General features: G+C 38.5%; 1 protein-coding gene and 1 long non-coding RNA gene across 8 annotated transcripts in view; one reads left to right on the plus strand and one right to left on the minus strand.

Annotated features, from left to right (window-relative positions):
- The window catches only part of SPATA9 (spermatogenesis associated 9), a 61,913-nt gene that overhangs the window by 36,761 nt on the left and 7,796 nt on the right, over nucleotides 1-17,356 (minus strand). For 2 of the 7 annotated variants that reach the window (XM_045033813.1, XM_045033819.1), the window contains exons 2-4: nucleotides 16,499-16,556; nucleotides 5,583-5,704; nucleotides 4,210-4,407 (exon numbers count right to left, since the gene is read on the minus strand). In XM_045033813.1, the coding sequence (XP_044889748.1) occupies nucleotides 4,210-4,253 (44 nt within the window). In that variant the 5' untranslated portion in view covers nucleotides 4,254-4,407; nucleotides 5,583-5,704; nucleotides 16,499-16,556. Of the gene's footprint in view, nucleotides 1-1,641; nucleotides 2,909-4,209; nucleotides 4,408-5,582; nucleotides 5,705-16,498; nucleotides 16,557-17,356 lie in introns of those variants that run through there. The other 5 variants (XM_045033825.1, XM_045033830.1, XM_045033833.1 and 2 more) reach the window with 5 other exon arrangements.
- Nucleotides 1,954-16,644, plus strand: LOC102900515. The gene is made up of 4 exons (XR_002744450.2): nucleotides 1,954-2,030; nucleotides 4,289-4,634; nucleotides 14,281-14,412; nucleotides 16,517-16,644. It is a non-coding gene; the product is annotated as an uncharacterized LOC102900515 (long non-coding RNA).

Consider the following 17,356-nt stretch of genomic DNA (forward strand, 5'->3'; position numbering starts at 1 on the left):
ATTTTTACATGTTAAAAGACTAATAAATAACCTACAGTCCTAAATTGTAAAGATTATATGTAACATTTATGTAAAAAACAATGCCTTTTATTTAAAATAAAGTGTTTCTGACCAATGATTTAAATTGTATCTGCCTAATTTGTGGTTTTTACACATTTGTACATGAATAAGTTTCAATCAAACTCAAAACTAAATATGTCTAATATGTGTTATCTAAGCAGAGGATGGGAGAATGGAGAATCTTTATTTTTTTTCTTTTAAAAGAGTGTATTAAGCCACTTTTGTTGTGTTTTGTTTAGCTTTTTTTTTTTTTTTTTTTTTTTTTTTTTTTTTTTAGGATTCTATCTAAAGAAATAGAATGGTTACATAGACCATATGTAAGTATTATTATCTCTATCTACAAATGGTGAGCCAGGCTCTGAAAAATTTAGAGTATCTCCAAACCAGAAAATAGCAGAACAGAGACTCTAATCTAGATTCTCTATTCAAAATTTTGAATTATTTTCACCACACATATTATCACCTCTCTTAGTTGGAGTGAGTGGCTTTCAGTATCAGGGGGAAAAAAATACCAAAAAGAGGAGAAATACTCTTAGATAGTCTAAAGTTTAGAAAAGATACAGATTATTAAAAAAATTATTTTGGAGGGGCGCCTGGGTGGCGCAGTCGGTTAAGCGTCCGACTTCAGCCAGGGCACGATCTCGCGGTCGTGAGTTCGAGCCCCGCGTCAGGCTCTGGGCTGATGGCTCGGAGCCTGGAGCCTGTTTCCGATTCTGTGTCTCCCCCTCTCTCTGCCCCTCCCCCATTCATGCTCTGTCTCTCTCTGTCCCAAAAATAAATAAACGTTAAAAAAATTTTTTTTAAAAATTTATTTTGGATAACTTCCACCTTTTCAATAAAAATCTGACTGTCCACTGTATGCCAGGCACATGGGAGACAAAAATGAATAAAAGTCCTTACTCTAAATAAAGGAGCACGTAGCATAGCACAGACATATTCAGCGACAATTACAATAAAATATTATGAATACAAGAACACTGACATACAGAGGATGTTGTCACCTATGCAAGCAAGAGCAAGGGTGCCAGCCTTGGGTGGCCAGAGTCAGAAAACATTTCATCTAATCAACAAACATTAGGCACTGTGCCAGAAGCTGGAGCAGATAAATAAAACAGATCGGATCATAGCTCTCCTTGAACTTGCATTATAGAAGACACTATAAACAAGCAAATAAATGAGGTCATCCCATGTGATACTGGAATGAAATAGATCAACATACAGAGAAGACTGGGTCACTATCAATTGACATGTCAAGGAAGAACTCCCGTGAAAAAATGAGGAAGACCTGAGACGTCAGGGATGTATACCATTTTAAATAGTTATTGTTTAGCCTTTGGGGGCAAAATCAGTATGTTTTTAAAAACTAAGTACCTTTATATTCTACATAAAGTTTACTTTACTTCAGGTAATGGTGTCATTTCGCTAAAGCTCAAAATCTCTTGGTTGAAGTTTCATCATCACCCAGTTGAAAAAATAAAGATGAAAGAACCCTTCTCCTTTCAATAAACAGAGCTGTTCTCAGCAGAAGGTAGCCTGGGGTAGCGGCGACAAGGTGCTGATGGCACTGAGGGCTGTCCTCACCTAGGCCAGCTCTCCTGGAAGTGCGCCGTCCGAAGGAGGGTGCGGTGCGCTCCGCGCAGGTGCTGGTGCAGGTGCCAGGTGCAGGCTGCCTCCTTGCCCTCGGAGCTCGGAGCTCCAGCTCGGCCGCTACTAACGCATCTGTCCCAGGCCCGCCCAGACCAGAAGGCTGCAGCCTCTGCCCTCCACCAGCAGCCTCCCACTTGGAAATGAAAAACCAATAGCATAAGGCCCACCTCCTCCCACTTCCAAACACGTGTAACTACGAGCCTCTGGGATAGTCCTTGCAGATCTGGTGGCACGTGCCAAACGCGTGACGTCATACGTCACGCACAGGGCAGAGCCACGCCAGTTGGAGCCTGGGACAGACATTGGTCTCCAGGTGCAGGAAGGTGGGTCCTGAATTGCGTGTGTGGTATTGTAACACTCAGGACCTCTCAAAGGCCCCGGGATGTGGCGCAGGCTCCGAGGGGTTTTCTTGCCATCTCCTACAACTCATCCCTCAATTTTGGGAGTGTTTCTGGCCCTAGCAACTGAGATTTAAATGCGGACCCAGAGAGCTGCGCTCCTAGCTTAAATTGGAGATCCTCTGGCCCCAGAGGTTTGGAGTTCAGTCTGTGGAGAAGAGTAAATGGGGCAGAATGTGGTTGATTTATTTGTGATGAAAACGAAGGCTCCAGAGACAAGGTCCTGCCATACATCATTTTGAAGAAAAGGAATGATGGATTTAGGAAGCCCAAAAATAGTACCAGGGAGCAGAAATATTTAATCCTAAAAGCTAACACCTTTCAATTCTTGTCAATTCAGTGTCCCTTATTTTTCAGAGGTTTATTCGCCCTCAAACCCTTTCTCCCAAAGTATCAAGTTTTTGTTAAAATTACACCAGCAGTAATTTTGGAAAATATCATCAAAAGTAATGTTGCATAATGTGATGCCAATAAGGGACCCCAGGATTAGAAGTTAAGAGACCTGGGATATTAGTGCCAGGCTTGATGTGGCCACCTGTAGGAACTACATTCCCTTGCCTCAAATTTGTTGATCAGTAAAGTAAGGGAGTTGAAACAGAGCTCTTAAAAATTTTTTTGACCTTAGCAATTGTGAGACATTATCACAGATAGTCATGCAAATTTTTGTAACTGTAGTTTTGCCAGGATCAAACCAGATATTAGGGACCCTTAGTACAGGGAACAAATCAAGGATAGACTTAGAGCATACTGGCAAGAAAAAAAAATAGAAAAATTCTTAGTCAAAGCAGTATCTCTAAAATTTAGTTCATTAAATTTTTTTATTAACGTTTTTTATTTATTTTTGAGGGACAGCGAGAGACACTGAGCACAAGCAGGGGAGGGGCAGAGAGAGAGAGGGGGACACAGAGTGGGTTCTAGGCTCTGAGTTGTCAGCACAGAGCCAGACACCGGGCTCGAACCCACAAATGGTGAGATAGTGACCTGACCCAAAGTCAGATGTTTAACTGACTGAGCTACTCAGGCACCCCTAAAATTTAGTTTATCAAACCATTTGGTTTAATGTAATTGAATACAATTCAGAACTGACCCTTATTGGCTTGTTTAAAGAGTAAATGCTGTCAGTTCTTTGGTTCTTACTTCCTACTTAGATTTGATTCTGGCCCTGTGGGCAATTTTGTGTGTGTGTGTGTGCGTGTGTGTGTGTGTGTGTGTGTGTGTGTTAAAGTCCTATCACCAAATCTAAAACTTTTTCAGTCTTCATTCTTTTTGAGTTTTATAAGTATCTGATGCTACCGATATCCCATACTTCTTAACATAACTTTCTTTTTCTTTCGTAAGATAAGTTTGTGTTTTATTTCTGGCTATTCTCTATGTCTTCTCTTCCTCCTTCCTCTCCTTTCTCCACACCCCAAAGTCTTGCACTTCATTCATTTTATCATTAAATTCTGTTTCATGGAAATCACATCTGAATATTGCCTTAAATTATTTGTTAGAAACTTTATAAATGTCTAACTCTAATACTATTCTTTGTCCAGAGTTTTCCAAATATTTGCTGAAAAAAATAATAATAAAATCACCAATTATTGGTGGCATCAATGTAAGCACTTAGTATATTGAATAAATATTATTAAAAAATTTTCATGCAGTAGCCTCAGATATGTGATAAATATATGGTATATATAGTACTTATAAGTCTTGATACTATACCCACTGTATATGTACTTCTGGCAAACATTACTGTATTTCACTATGTACTTGTGTATCTTATAATGCTATCATAAATACTATCATTTTGGGGAAAAGAGTTTATAGTTATGAATAATAATAAAAGTAAGACATGAATTATCAGCTCTTGAAAAAATGCCCTGCATCTTTACCATGTGGAAAGCCAATGTTTGTGTTACTAGAATAGCAATTCTCAACTTTTTGGTCTCAAAAGCTGTTTGCACTCTTACAAATTATTGAGAACCCCCCCCCAAATTTTTGTTTATGTGATTTGTATCTATTGATAATAACTTATTAGAAATTAATGCTGAGAAATATAGAAAATACTTGTTAATTCATATGGTAGGCAGTCTTTATGATGGCCCCCAATGATTCTTACCTGGTGGTATTCATGCCCTTGTGTAATCCCTTCCCCCTGAGCATGTGCTGGATTAATTGATTTTTTTTTTTTTTTGAAGGACACGGCCAAAATGATGGGATGCCACTTTCAAGATTCGGTTACAGAAAGACTGTGGCTCCTCTCTCTCTCTCTCTCTCTCTCTCTTTGAGGGAAGCCAGCTGCCATGTTGTGACTTTCCTGTGGAGAGACCGATATAGCAAGGAACTGATGTCTCTGCTCGACAGCAGTGTGGAACTGGGTCCTGCTGACAGCCATGTAAGTGTGCTGAGCAGCTGATCCTGCCCCAGGCAGGCCTTCAGATGACTGCAGCTCTGCGGACACCTTGAATGTAGGCAACTTTGGGAGAGACCTTGAGCCAGAGGAACCCAAAGAAGCTGCACATGGGTTCCTGACACACAGAAATGGTGAGATAAGAAATAAATACTGTGAAGCCACTAAATTTTGGCATGACTTGTGATACAGCAGTTTCCTTTAAATACAGTTTCCTTTAAAATAACAATAACAATCTTTTCATGAAAAATCACTATATTTTTCAAAATAAAACACGTAGCGAGATGAGTGATATTGTTTATGTTTTTGCAAATCTCTCACATGTCTAATTTTATGGAAAACATCTGGCTTCTCAAATCTGCCTCTGAATTTAATCTGTTACAGTACACTATTTGGGTTGAAATACATGAGGAAATTTCAGCCTTAGACAGATATGTAGTTGTATAAGGAAGGAGTGTGTTAATACTCTTTGCTGATAAGTGTGGACAGTCTTCTTTGATCCTGTATCAGCATTCAATAGGTGGTAGTTTCCTAAGGGTTAGTTGCAACATAGAAATCATATACTCTGTTACATTTAAATTTATTGGTCTGTTGTGTGCTTTGACTGGATCTTTTACTAATGCATGATTTCGTAGCATCATGCATCGATCATTTGGATAATATTGGTCCTCTGATTTATGTAGACCTTCCATTGACATGTTTCATCATTCAACAATTTCCCGGTATTCCCCTATTCCCCCCCTCTCCCCCCGAAAAAAACCCTCTTTGTTAATATTACCACTGCTCTTATCAGAAAAGTCTTTAAGTTTGGGGAAGCTATAGTATCATCTATTATTGCATAGCAAATTACTCAAACTTAGCAGCTTAGAACAATAAATTTTAACTATTTCACAGTTTCTGTGGGTCAGGAATCCAGAGTGGCTTAGCTGAGTGGTTCCAGTTCAGGGTCTTTCAAAAGGTTGCAATCAAGCTGTTGGCTGGGCTGCAGTCATTTCAAGGCTAAACTGAGAGACAGACTACTTCCAAACTGACTCATGTGCCATTTGGCAGGCTTCAGAGGATCCACTTCCAAATTTACTCACATGGTTGCTTGCAAGCCTCAGTTCCTTGCCAAGTGAACCTTTCCATAGGCTGCTTGAGTGTTTTCAAGGTGTAGCAGTTGGCTTTCTTCTCCCAGGGCTACCTCACAACCTGACAGCTTGTCCTAGATGAGTGATGAGAGACAGAGAGAGAGAGAGAGAATATGAATATAAAAGAGCTCACCTAAGACAGAAGCATAGTCATTTTATAACCTAATCTCAATATGACATCTCATCACTTCAGCCATATTCTATTTAGTAGAAATGGCTGAGCCCACAATCAATGGTTGGGAAACTAAGCCCTGCCTCTTGAGGAGAACTGGATCAAAGAATATTGGGACATAGCTACATAACCACCACAAGTTGTCAAACTTATGGTGCCAGATATAAGTTTTCCCAAATTCTAATTTTTGTTCTAAATTTATCATTGGCATTAAACACTGTCACTTGTTTTCCTTGAAATGACAACCTTCTTTCATTTTTTAGAAAATACCCTGGCAAACACTCAATGCTATATAACCATGGTTTCTGTCAGGTGTTCTTTCAAGTGAAAATTATATTCCATGGAAAAAGTCACTAATTCAAGTCACAGGTCAGGACAAGTATACTATTAGTTTTTCCTTGAGGCAATCATGTATTTCAGTATGCAGCAGAAGGGCTTTATGCATACTTCCTGTTAACTCACACACAATATTAAAATGACATATATCCAAGGGTCAATATTTAATAAAATTGATCATTTTTATTGCTTCATCCAAGATATTCTTAGGTAAAATTGCCTTTTTTTTTTTTTTTTTTTTTTGGACAGACTGTAGTGCTCAGGACTTCAAACTGGGAAAACCATTGTAGGAATAGGTAAATCTGGAAAAGCTTCATGGGGAAGGGTGTGTGTTGAGATTAGCTGGAATTACATTTCAATTGACAGAGAGGAAGAAAGGTGGGAAAGGCAAGTAGGCAAAACCAGTGGAGCTGGAATGAAATGGGCACGTTCTATTCAAGAGGAAAGAAAGGGAAGGCTATTTGGGAGCAAGCTGTGGATTAGATATGGGCACCTGTGGAGGGACCCAGCCTAACATCTCCACAAAATAGACTCCAGCTGAAGGGGCGGTGTGAGGGAGGAAGGCTGCTAGAAGCCCATGGGCTTCTCAGAATGGTAAACCAGATAGAAGTGCAATAGGAGGTTACCAGTAGGGTTCCATATAGCACAGTCACCTTTGACTATTTGTGGTTCCCGAGGGCACCAAAGCTGGTCACAACCACATAGTTAAGTAAGAGCTTTCCGCCCCCACTCTCCAACCCCCAGCAAAACTCAACTAGGAAAGGAAAGTTTTAAATGGAATGAGATTAGTGTTTGGATTATTACCCCAGACTGGACTCTAGGTACTAAAACTTGATTTATTACATGAGAGCCAGCACAGAACTGTAAAATCTACCTGGGGTTTCAAGATAGTGAAGGTGGAGCACAGACAGTTGTAACAGTGCAAATTTGAAGGACAGCTGGAGAAAGGAGATTGTTACTTTCAGCTTGCACACCACTGAGTTCTCCTGTAATAAAGTGGTTACAATAACTATTGAGCATTTATTTTTGCCAGGCTGAGGTTCAGCTGGGCACGTTTCCATGAATGGACAGGATGTATATATATTTAGGAGAATGGTGTTTTCAGAGTGATTGGAGCCAGGCTAACCTGTGTTCATGTCTCAGCTCTCCTACTTTAAAAAATGGGACACATTGTTAATCTCCCTAGAGTCTGGGTTTCCTCATCTATAAAATGGGGATAAATAATGCCTATAGTAAAATTTAGGTTTCTAATTTAATAATATCTTAGTTTAAAAAAAACAACAACAAAACACAGTGGACTAAAATACCCCATGATGTTACTTTTACTGAACTAAAGTTAATGGAGTATATTTAAAGGATCATTCAGTAGCTTGTTCCATTTACAACTGTACTAATAGTTCCATTTCGTGATACCAAGATTCTCTCAAGGGAGAAATTAAGAACACAAAATACTTGCTTTTAGTCCACAGAGTTGACTCTCTACCAACTCGGCCAACAGAGAGAAAAACAAAACAAAACAAAACAAAACCTTCTCTGCAAGAAGTATTAAACATAACTCAAAAAACCCAGGTATTTAAAAATAATTATGGCAAAAATAAAACAGGATAATATACATATATATATTCTCATGTTACCATCAAATTTATGGCAGAGGAACTGAGCCTGATTTGGGGGTTTAGATACATTTTGTTTCATATTTAAGAATAAGTATCTATTCTGGAAGTAATCTTTAAGGGATGGAATACTACTTAGAGACCATTTGCTTACAGATACTTAGAGGCATTAAGTGATTTTTCCCTTATCACCCAGCTGCTGAAGGGCACAAGTGGGATAAGAACCAAGACATTCTGACTCAAAAATGTACTGCTTTTTGGCATATTCTGCACTACTATCTACAAATCACTCCCATGTCTTTATTTAAATAGAGCAGAACCTCTAGTGAGGAGCAGTCAGCACTTTGCTCTCATCTGTTGCATTTGCTTCATTTATTTCTTTAAAAGTTGCAGTGAAGCCCCATTTGATTTAAATCAGGTGACTTTTTTATTCAGTGAGATTAAGCTATATGTTCAAATGTTACTTTCTATTCTTTTGGAAGAGGAAAATTAAAATTAAGTGTAAATAGGGGGAAACAGCATTTGTTACATAAAAAACAAAGGCCTAAAATCCTCACTTCATATGGAATTCATAAATATATAAACATGCCAACAGGAAAAATATTACCAAAGACAACCATAAAGGATTCCTCCATTTATTTAACAGATATTTTCTTAATTTTTTCCATATATCCTGTACTCTGCTATGGTTTAGGAATAGAATTAACAAGTATTTGTTGACTTCATGTCATATTGCTAAGAAAAGGTTTATTGACAGTAATCCCATTTTGCAAAAATATGTATGTACATATACATCAAAATATCTGGAAGGATATAAAGTGGTTATCAATGGGTAGTCAGATGTGTTTATGTGAAACTTATACAACAATGGACATGGATTTCTTTTGTGATAAAGTTTTATTAAAATGTCTAAAACTTACAGACATAAAATTATTCAATTATTTCACCTATTGTCAAGGGTTTTTTGGTAATAAAAATAAATGTATTTTATTCTTTTCTTATCCAATGGAAGATGGGTTCCAACAGAAATGGATTCCTTCCTTTCTTTTATACCACTAAAATCCCACCTTCTCTATCCAGCCCCCAAGATACCACAGATACATAAACACGCACAGACAGACATGCACACAGAAACACAGACACATGGACACAAGACAGTCTCTCACACAATAGATACACATAAACACACCACACCACAGAAACACACACAGAGATACACAGTCTTACTAAAACTTACTTTTGTAGAAGTGAAAGAGTTTGGCAGAGATCTGAATGTTTTAGTCTTGGAAATAGCATTCATTATTCTCTAAATTGCTCAGTTCTTTTTTTTTTTTTTTCATTTGCAACCCCTGAATGCAATATTTTTTCATGCTTGCATATTATAAAATGTATAAATTCTTTTAGTGGAAACATAGCCTGTTTAAAGCAGAAATTAATTTTCCTTTGTGAAATTATATTAGAGAAATTTACTTCACAAGCATTATTACCAGCTGACCTTTAAAAGTTTTAAAGAACTTAAAGGACTTACTTTTATTTATTTTTATTATTTTTTTAGTTTTTGAGAGAGTGGGAGCATGTGCGGGTGCATGGGGGAGGCGGGGCAGAGGGACAGGGAAAGAGACATATGTAAAGAATAGTCATAGCAGTATTGTTTATGATAGCCCCAAACTGGAAACAATGCATAAATTCATTAACCCTAGAATGGATATATAAATACTGATACATTCATGTATTCGAACTCTATACAGTACTGAAAATAAATGAACTGTTGTCATATGTAACAATATGGGTGAAACTTCTGTAAATACCATTGAACAAAGAAAGCATGACACAACAGAATACACACACCATCAAGTTCTAAAGCAGGCAACTCTATTTTCTAGGATTACACACTTGGGTAGTGTATTGATATTCTCAAGCTAGGCAAGTGAAGATTGTTTAATAAAAGGTGTGGGAAGAGTTTGGGGAAAGCTATAAGGAATGGTACAGTGTCCTAGTGCCAGTAAGAGCAGGAGGCATAACTATCCTTAGATGGGAAGTGGTAAGCAGATTGAACGCAGAGGGAGAGAGTTGCATGAAGAGTTAAGTCTCATAGGAACAGTGACCTTTGGTTGTTGTGATGTTTAATTTTGTATACCAACTGGACTGGGCCATGGTGTCCAGACATTTGTCAAACTTATTCTAGATTTCTGTGAAGGTGTTTTAAAATATGTAATTAACATTTATTAAACACATTTTTAGTACAGTTGACACACAATGTTACATTAGTTTCAGGCGTACAGCATAGTGATTCATCTTCTCTATGTTATGTTATGTTCACCACAAGTGTAGTTACCATCCGTCACCATACAACACGATTATAATATCATTGACTATATTCCCTATGCTGTGCCTTTTACTCCCGTGACTCATTCATTCTAGATTAACATTTATATAAGTGCATTTTGAGTAAAGCAGATTACCTCCATAATATGGGTAGGCCTCATCCAATCAATTGAAGGCCTTAATAGAACAGACTGACTTCCCTCAAGCAAGAAGGAATTCTGCCAGCAGTCTTTGGGCTTGAACTGCAACTCTTCCCCAGGTCTGCAGCCTGCTGACCTACCACACATATTTTTGATTCACCAAACCTCCACAATTGTATGAGCCAATTCTTTAAAATAAATCTCTCTCTCTCTCTCTCTCCTTCTCCCTCATATATATGTATGTCATATATACATACATATATATGACATATATATATATATATATATATATATATATATGACATTTATGTCAGTTCAGGATGTATAACAGTATTATATATATATAAACACACACACACACACACACACACACACACACACACACACACACACACCATGTTGATTCTGTTTCTCTGCCTAACCCTGGTGAACACAGTTAGTAATTAAACCAACCCAGCTAGCCCTTGGGGAGACTCTCCAGGAGAGGAGGCAGGGGAGGAAAATATCCTATTTCATTCCACTCCATCTGATCTCCCTGTTGATAAATGCAAGTGGAAGCCAGAGGCCAATGGAGCTTGTTGATACAGTTCGTACAAGCCAGCTTCCCCGTATATAAAGCAGGGTGGAGAAGTGAGAAGAGTGGGCCTGAGCAGGCAAAGAAAGAGTTCAACTTTATAAGGAAAAACTGGGAAACTGTTACCATAAAATTCAGATTAGTGGTCACCTGTAGAAGTGTGAGAAAGTATCTAGAAGGGATGCATAGGTTGGGGTATTTCCTCACCTGAATGATGGTTAAATGGGTATTTGTTTTATAATTATTCATTAAAACATGTGCTGTTGTATATTTCATAATTTACAATAATAAAAACTTGTATAATACTTGAGTTTTAAGTCCTAACCATTTTCCAGGTAAGCAAGTTTGCAGCATTTAAAATGGTCTGTTGAAAACACTAGAAATTTGCTATAGATAAGCTTACAAGTCCTGACAAGTGAAGTAATTAAATAACTCAGGACTAAAAGATATTTTCTTTAAAAAAAAAAAAAGTTGCTTTGAGCCAAATGGGGAAGAAAAACTAGTAACTAGAGACTCAGACATGTTTAAATACTGACAGTATTGAATAGCAGAGAGGTAAATGTTGAAGACACCAGAGAAGAAAGGGGAAACAGATGGAGTGCAGTTCCTCCAGTGTCAAAAGGGGAAGCACACACAGCACTACCAGAGGCTGGTATACCAGCCTTAAATAAGATGAAGGAATCTATTGCACGGTAACTGAAGGGCAAAGAAAAGGATGTATGTGGTGACACGTAAATTTGTTGGCTTAGTAGTGGGAAGCTGAGGGTAGTTCCCCATCTGATGCTTCCTTTGTCTTGTCTTGTCTTGTCTTATCTTGTCTTGTCTTGTCTTCTATTTTCTTTTTTCTTTTCTTTTCTCTTTCTTTTGAGAGAGAAAGAGCACAAGCAGGGGAGGGGAAGAGGGAGAGGGAGAGAGAGAATCTTAAGCAGGCTCCATGCCCAGTGTGGAGCCCAATTCAAGGCTCAATTTCACGACTGTGAGATCATGACCTGAGCCAAAATCAAGAGTTCAACAGTTAACTGACTGAGCCACCCAGGCACCCCATGATGCTTCCTTTTCCTCTGGGACAGAAAACATTAGGGAAGATAAGGAGGGAAGAGATGTCAAAGTCTGAGACAGAAGACAGTGAGAAGGCTTGAACCACTCTGGAGAATGAGTGGCAAGAAATACCCAGTGTTCAATTGAAGTTGGAGACTGTGAATTTGTAGCACCACCAATCTGCATGATGACTTTCTATAGTAAGATTTAGCCATCAAAATATGGGTATAGAAAAAATTAGACAGCTGGATTGATCCAGGGTTGGAGTTTTGGACTGAAGGACTACAGAACAAGGGATGTGAGGCTAAACACAAAGAGATGCACCATGGGATTTCAAATGGATAGGGTGGGAACTAAAGACAGAAGAGGGCTATCAGAGAAGGAGAACATGGAAGGGTCAAGGGTTTGGATATTGTATGAGAGCATGAGCAGGGAGCAACTGAATGATGGAAATGGAAGGATGAAGGTTGCGTGTCCAGGTTGTGGAATATCTGAATGTGTTGTTGTAGGTGTGGAGCAGTTGTGGATAGTGATAATGCCTAGGGACAGGACATTGAAAAGGAGGGATAAAGTGGAGTGGAGGTGAAGGTCACCAAAGAAGAGAGGCTAAGAAGTTGAAAGAGTAATTCACGTGGACATCGACATCATGGAGGATCATGAACATATGTGGAGCAGAGAGAAAAATAGTGAACAATGTATGAGGTGGAGGTTGGTGGTTGAGTGGGAGGTTGCTAAATGACAGCAAGAGGAAAGATAGAAGGAAGTATAGCAAATGGCTCTTTGGATCAGAAGAACAGTTCTTCAGGAGGATAAAGGAATAATGGTCTGGTTCTCCCCTCTACCCCAATTGGAATTACAGAAGGTAAACTAGAAAAGTTTTGCAGGAAAAATGCATGGGCAAATCTAGGTGACCAGGATACATTATAGCTGGGCCTGTAGCAAGGAGGATATCAGGTTAAAGTGGCTGTAAAATTCAGGAAGAATTCACTCTAGAAACGCCCTAATTAGCAGGTGGTATTGATAGTCCCGATTGCCCAGGTTGGCCCTGGAAAATTCTAAGTTTTAGAAGTTTAGAAGATACCAAGTTTTCCCTGATATGAGAATCTAGAAGTAAAGAACACAAGTGCATTTAGTACAGTTGTTTGCATACTTGTTCCGTGGGCTATTAGATTCCTTTGAAGCTCTAGGTTAAGAACCATATTTGGAAGATGGCTTTGTAAATGTGGCTGTTGGATGATCTTTGTGGCTAATCCCATCATGTAGATAGACCTTAGTCTTTCCTAAGCCTGAATCTGCCAATCAGAAGACAGAACTGTAGAAGATTGAGCAAGTTTTAAATTGGCACAAAATTCCACTTGCTGGCTTAATTCCAATTAACTATTTATTTATATATGCAAAACATTCTTGGGATCAAAATGACCTATACCTTAGATGCCTAATAAATGCTTGTTGAGAGGCACCTGGGGAGTTCAGTTGGTTGAGTGTCTTACTCTTGATTTTGGATCAGTCTTGATCCGAGGGTCCTGAGATCGAGCCCAGTGTCAGGCTCTGCACTGGGCATGGAGCTAGCTTAAGATTCTCTCTTTCTTTCTCTCTCTTTCTCTCTCTCCCCCTCTGCCCCTCTGCCCTGCTCTCTCTCTCTCTCTCTCTTTCTCTCTTAAAAAACAAAACAAAACGTTTGTTGAACTGAAAGGATAATAGTGGGCTTCCCATGTAGACTTCCCTACAGGGAAAAGAAGGTGTTGGCCACATATCATAAGTTTCTGGGCCCTTTAATAGTTACCCTTCTCATTATAAATGAGCAAATCTAGGTTATACACTGGCTTCTTGTGCACTGAGTTAGCACAAACTCATCCATTGAGTAGGATCAGCTCTGGGCACCCTGACAAAATTAAGTTTCTGGACTTGCAAAACTGAGGAATGAGCCCTGGAAAATGTGACTTGACTGAGGCAATGTCATCCTGAGGCCAGCCTGAGCAGCTCAGCTGGCCTCTCCCTGTGACACTTCTAACTCCGTTGTTTAGAACAGCAACTGTATTTACATCATTTTTAGCTCCTGCAATAAAAAGCTTTGAGACCATGGCTGAGTTGTAAGCAAAACATCCTTGTAATCACAGTTAATGCAACAGGACTAAGTCATGTATTAGAAATCATAGTGAGTTAATAAAACCCAGTGGCTGAAGGTGTCTCCTAATTCTAGAGTCTAGCGTGGGGAGTTATTAACAGTGTATATAATTTGTGACTGTTCATGGGTAGTGACCTAGTAACAGATTGTTCCTTTTAAGGCTACAGCTAGTGAGTACTAAAATGCTTGTAACAAAACAAAACAAAACAAAGCAAACTGCTTTTTTTGTGGGTGTCTGCTTTGTTTTGTTTGTATTCTCTACTTCATTGCTTCTTGTGTTATGGCAGAGTTGCACATTTCTGAGTGTCTCATTCTTCTTGTTCACAGAATCATAAACTTTTCCCACTACTCTGAAGAGTTGGACATAATGACCAGTAAAAACAGGATTTTTGTTCGACATGGCAACCATTCCAATAACAAATACCGATGATCCTTTCGTTTCTGTTCACCTATAAAAAGGTAGTTGCTAACTAACCAGTTCAGTAAAATGTCATGTCTTGCTAGATTTCACTAGAAAGAAAAGAGTTTTCTTGCCTTTCAGAATTTCATGAGTTCTTATGATTTGCCAATTTGGTAGTAAAGCAAAATATGTGGTGTGGGGGGGAAACATCACAGTATAAATATGCACACCCTTTAATTTTACCTGCTGGTAAGTAATTTAATCTTTATTTTTATACTAAATCAGCAAGAATATACTATGACTGAAAAGACAAAACTTGAGAACTTAAAGCCCTGGGCTTGCAGTGGGGAACTTATGCTGCAGCCTGGATGGGGATTTAGGTGTGGGCGTGGTAAGGGGTATTGCTCAAGTTCCTCTCTTTAGGGGAATATTTCAGTGGAAACTTTGAGAAGATCTAATTGACACCAGGATGAGTCCACAAGCATCTTTGCTTTGTTTCTGCTACTTACCACTTCACTGAGAAAAGTCTAGACACTTTTGAATGAAGATGCTGAATCTTTTAATGTAGATTGAATTGCTCTTGTCCCACCCTGGTCCTAAAACTGGAAGGAGCTTGTTACACCGAACATCTTGAGAAAGAACACTGGACAAGCCCCTTCATTAGCAGAAATAGTATCGGCCCTGTAGGAGTAGGGGAAAGTTACCAGTTGGGAATGGAGTTTGGATCTGGCTATAGCAGGGAAAGAAACTGGTAGTATAACTGGAAAGATAATAATAACTATGCAAGTCCAGATATTTTAATTTGAAGATGAGTAGTGAGAATAGCAATAAAAAATAACAATACTGAAGTCTCAGATTAAGATTTAAAACATTGAATGGGCTCTAAAGAGGACCATGGAGATCACTGTCAGTAAGAATATGCCCAGGGGATCTCGGGATAAGGTGAAAAACAAAAGGAAGAGAAAAAAAAATGTCCTTAAGATAAAGTGAAAGTTTTAAATGCCTGAGTTAGGTGATGTTTGAATGCCAAAGGACTATTCCCCAAGGATACAAGCTGTTAACCAGCTGGGCATTTCTTAGAGAAAAAAAAAAGCTTCTAAGAAAATTTCAATTGTTCACTGTAAAATAGTTTTTCATTGCAGACAAGATTATAGAGTTGGGTGTGAAAAGTAAAAAGCAAGGTGAGAAAAATAAGGATCAGAAGTATTGTATGAGGGCAGAAGTGAGGTGAATTGGTTTGTTCTTGCCATTAAATGAAAAAGGAGGGGGCACCTGGGTGGCTCAGTCACTTAAGCCTCCAACTCTTGATTTTGGTTCAGGTCATGAGCTTGGGGTTCCTGGGAACGAGCCCCTCATCAGGCTCTGCACCACGGAGCCTGCTTGGGGTTCTCTCTCTCCCTTTATCTCTGCCCCTCCCCCACCAACACTGTGCATGCTCTCCCTGGGTCTCAAAGTAAACATAAAAGAGAAAACAAAAAAGAGAACATTTCAAAGCAGCCTTGTAAAATGCCCAGTTGGGATAATGCCCAATGGATGGTCGTAGCACAGATGCATAGCAGAGATGGCAAGTAGAAGGAATATAAGAGATGGGGAAGACTTACGAGGAATCTACCATTGTAAATGGCACAACTTTTAGTACAGTTAACAGTAGAGCCAGATTATAGTAATATTGAAAAAATCTATCTTTTCATGTATTTAAGATTTTCACAAAGGTCTATCAGCAGAGTATTACACCATTTAAATCTAATATTTATATTAGATATATTTCTGTATAGCTACAAATGGAAATATTCACAAATATTATGCATAAGTAAATGATACAATCAATAATGTTTGATAAAGACACTTGTATATATATTTTTCAAGGACTAAATAACAGAGCAGGCATATTGAAGGCTGAACAACCTGATTTCTTTGAAGTTCAATCCTTTGAAAAATGCTGGTAGCAACAAGCAGTCCTGGTTCAAAGGAACATATGTTCTGGTATTTTTAAGTAACATTTTAACTGGAAAGCAGAACGATTGTTTGAAAAACACGATTGCACACAATGATAGAGGTGGGTGGCTGATATAAATTCAAACAAACAAATGCATACTTTACACCTTTTCTGAAAGAGTTTACGGTAGTTAGATTCTGGATTTTCACCTTGGCTTCTCCAAACAGAATTGACAGCATTGCAGCCTTGCAGTTTAGAAGAAATCCACTAGAAGAAAGAAGTAATAAACTGTCAGCTACTTCTCTGGGAAGAATTACCCAAGTAATAAAATGAATAAAGTCAACTTTTCTCATGACTGACTGTATGGTTACTGACCTTGGCATGTGACTCTGCTTAGGTTATTCTATGTGAAGTACATGCATGCTCTTGTTGTAAAAGCAAAAAGATGCTAATCTTGAATTTTATGATTTTTGTGTGAATTTGCAAGCTTTATGTCTCATTAGATAAGTTAATACAATATAAAACGTTTTTTACCAGGCAGGTTTCTAGGCACGTAGGTCGGCAGTTTATCTGTGTTGCCTCCTCCTATCTCCTCTTTCTTTCCTCTCTCCCCGCCTCTCTCACCCCAGCAGTCAGCCCTGATGCCCTATTCAACAGCACAGGACTCCACTATGGTGTTTTCCTAAGCTTGCTCTCTAGAGCACAGCCCTAGCTACCAGATCTGTAGTCTCCAAACTTTTTTTGACTGAGTACCCGATAAGAAAGAATTTTGAACACACTCTCAATATCTTTATAAATTACGTGCATATATTCCTGTTAATATATAATGAATACAATAAAACATACAGAAATAAAGATATCAATAGATGAAATAAAGATGAAGCAAATTATATTTTAAATAATTTTAAACTGTATTAACAATAACACAAAATACATTTTCTTTTTTTTTTTTAATTTTTTTTTCAACGTTTATTTATTTTTGGGACAGAGAGAGACAGAGCACGAACGGGGGAGGGGCAGAGAGAGAGGGAGACACAGAATTGGAAACTGGCTCTAGGCTCCGAGCC

This window comes from Felis catus, chromosome A1 (assembly GCF_018350175.1).
Source record: "Felis catus isolate Fca126 chromosome A1, F.catus_Fca126_mat1.0, whole genome shotgun sequence".
NCBI lineage: Eukaryota > Metazoa > Chordata > Mammalia > Carnivora > Felidae > Felis > Felis catus.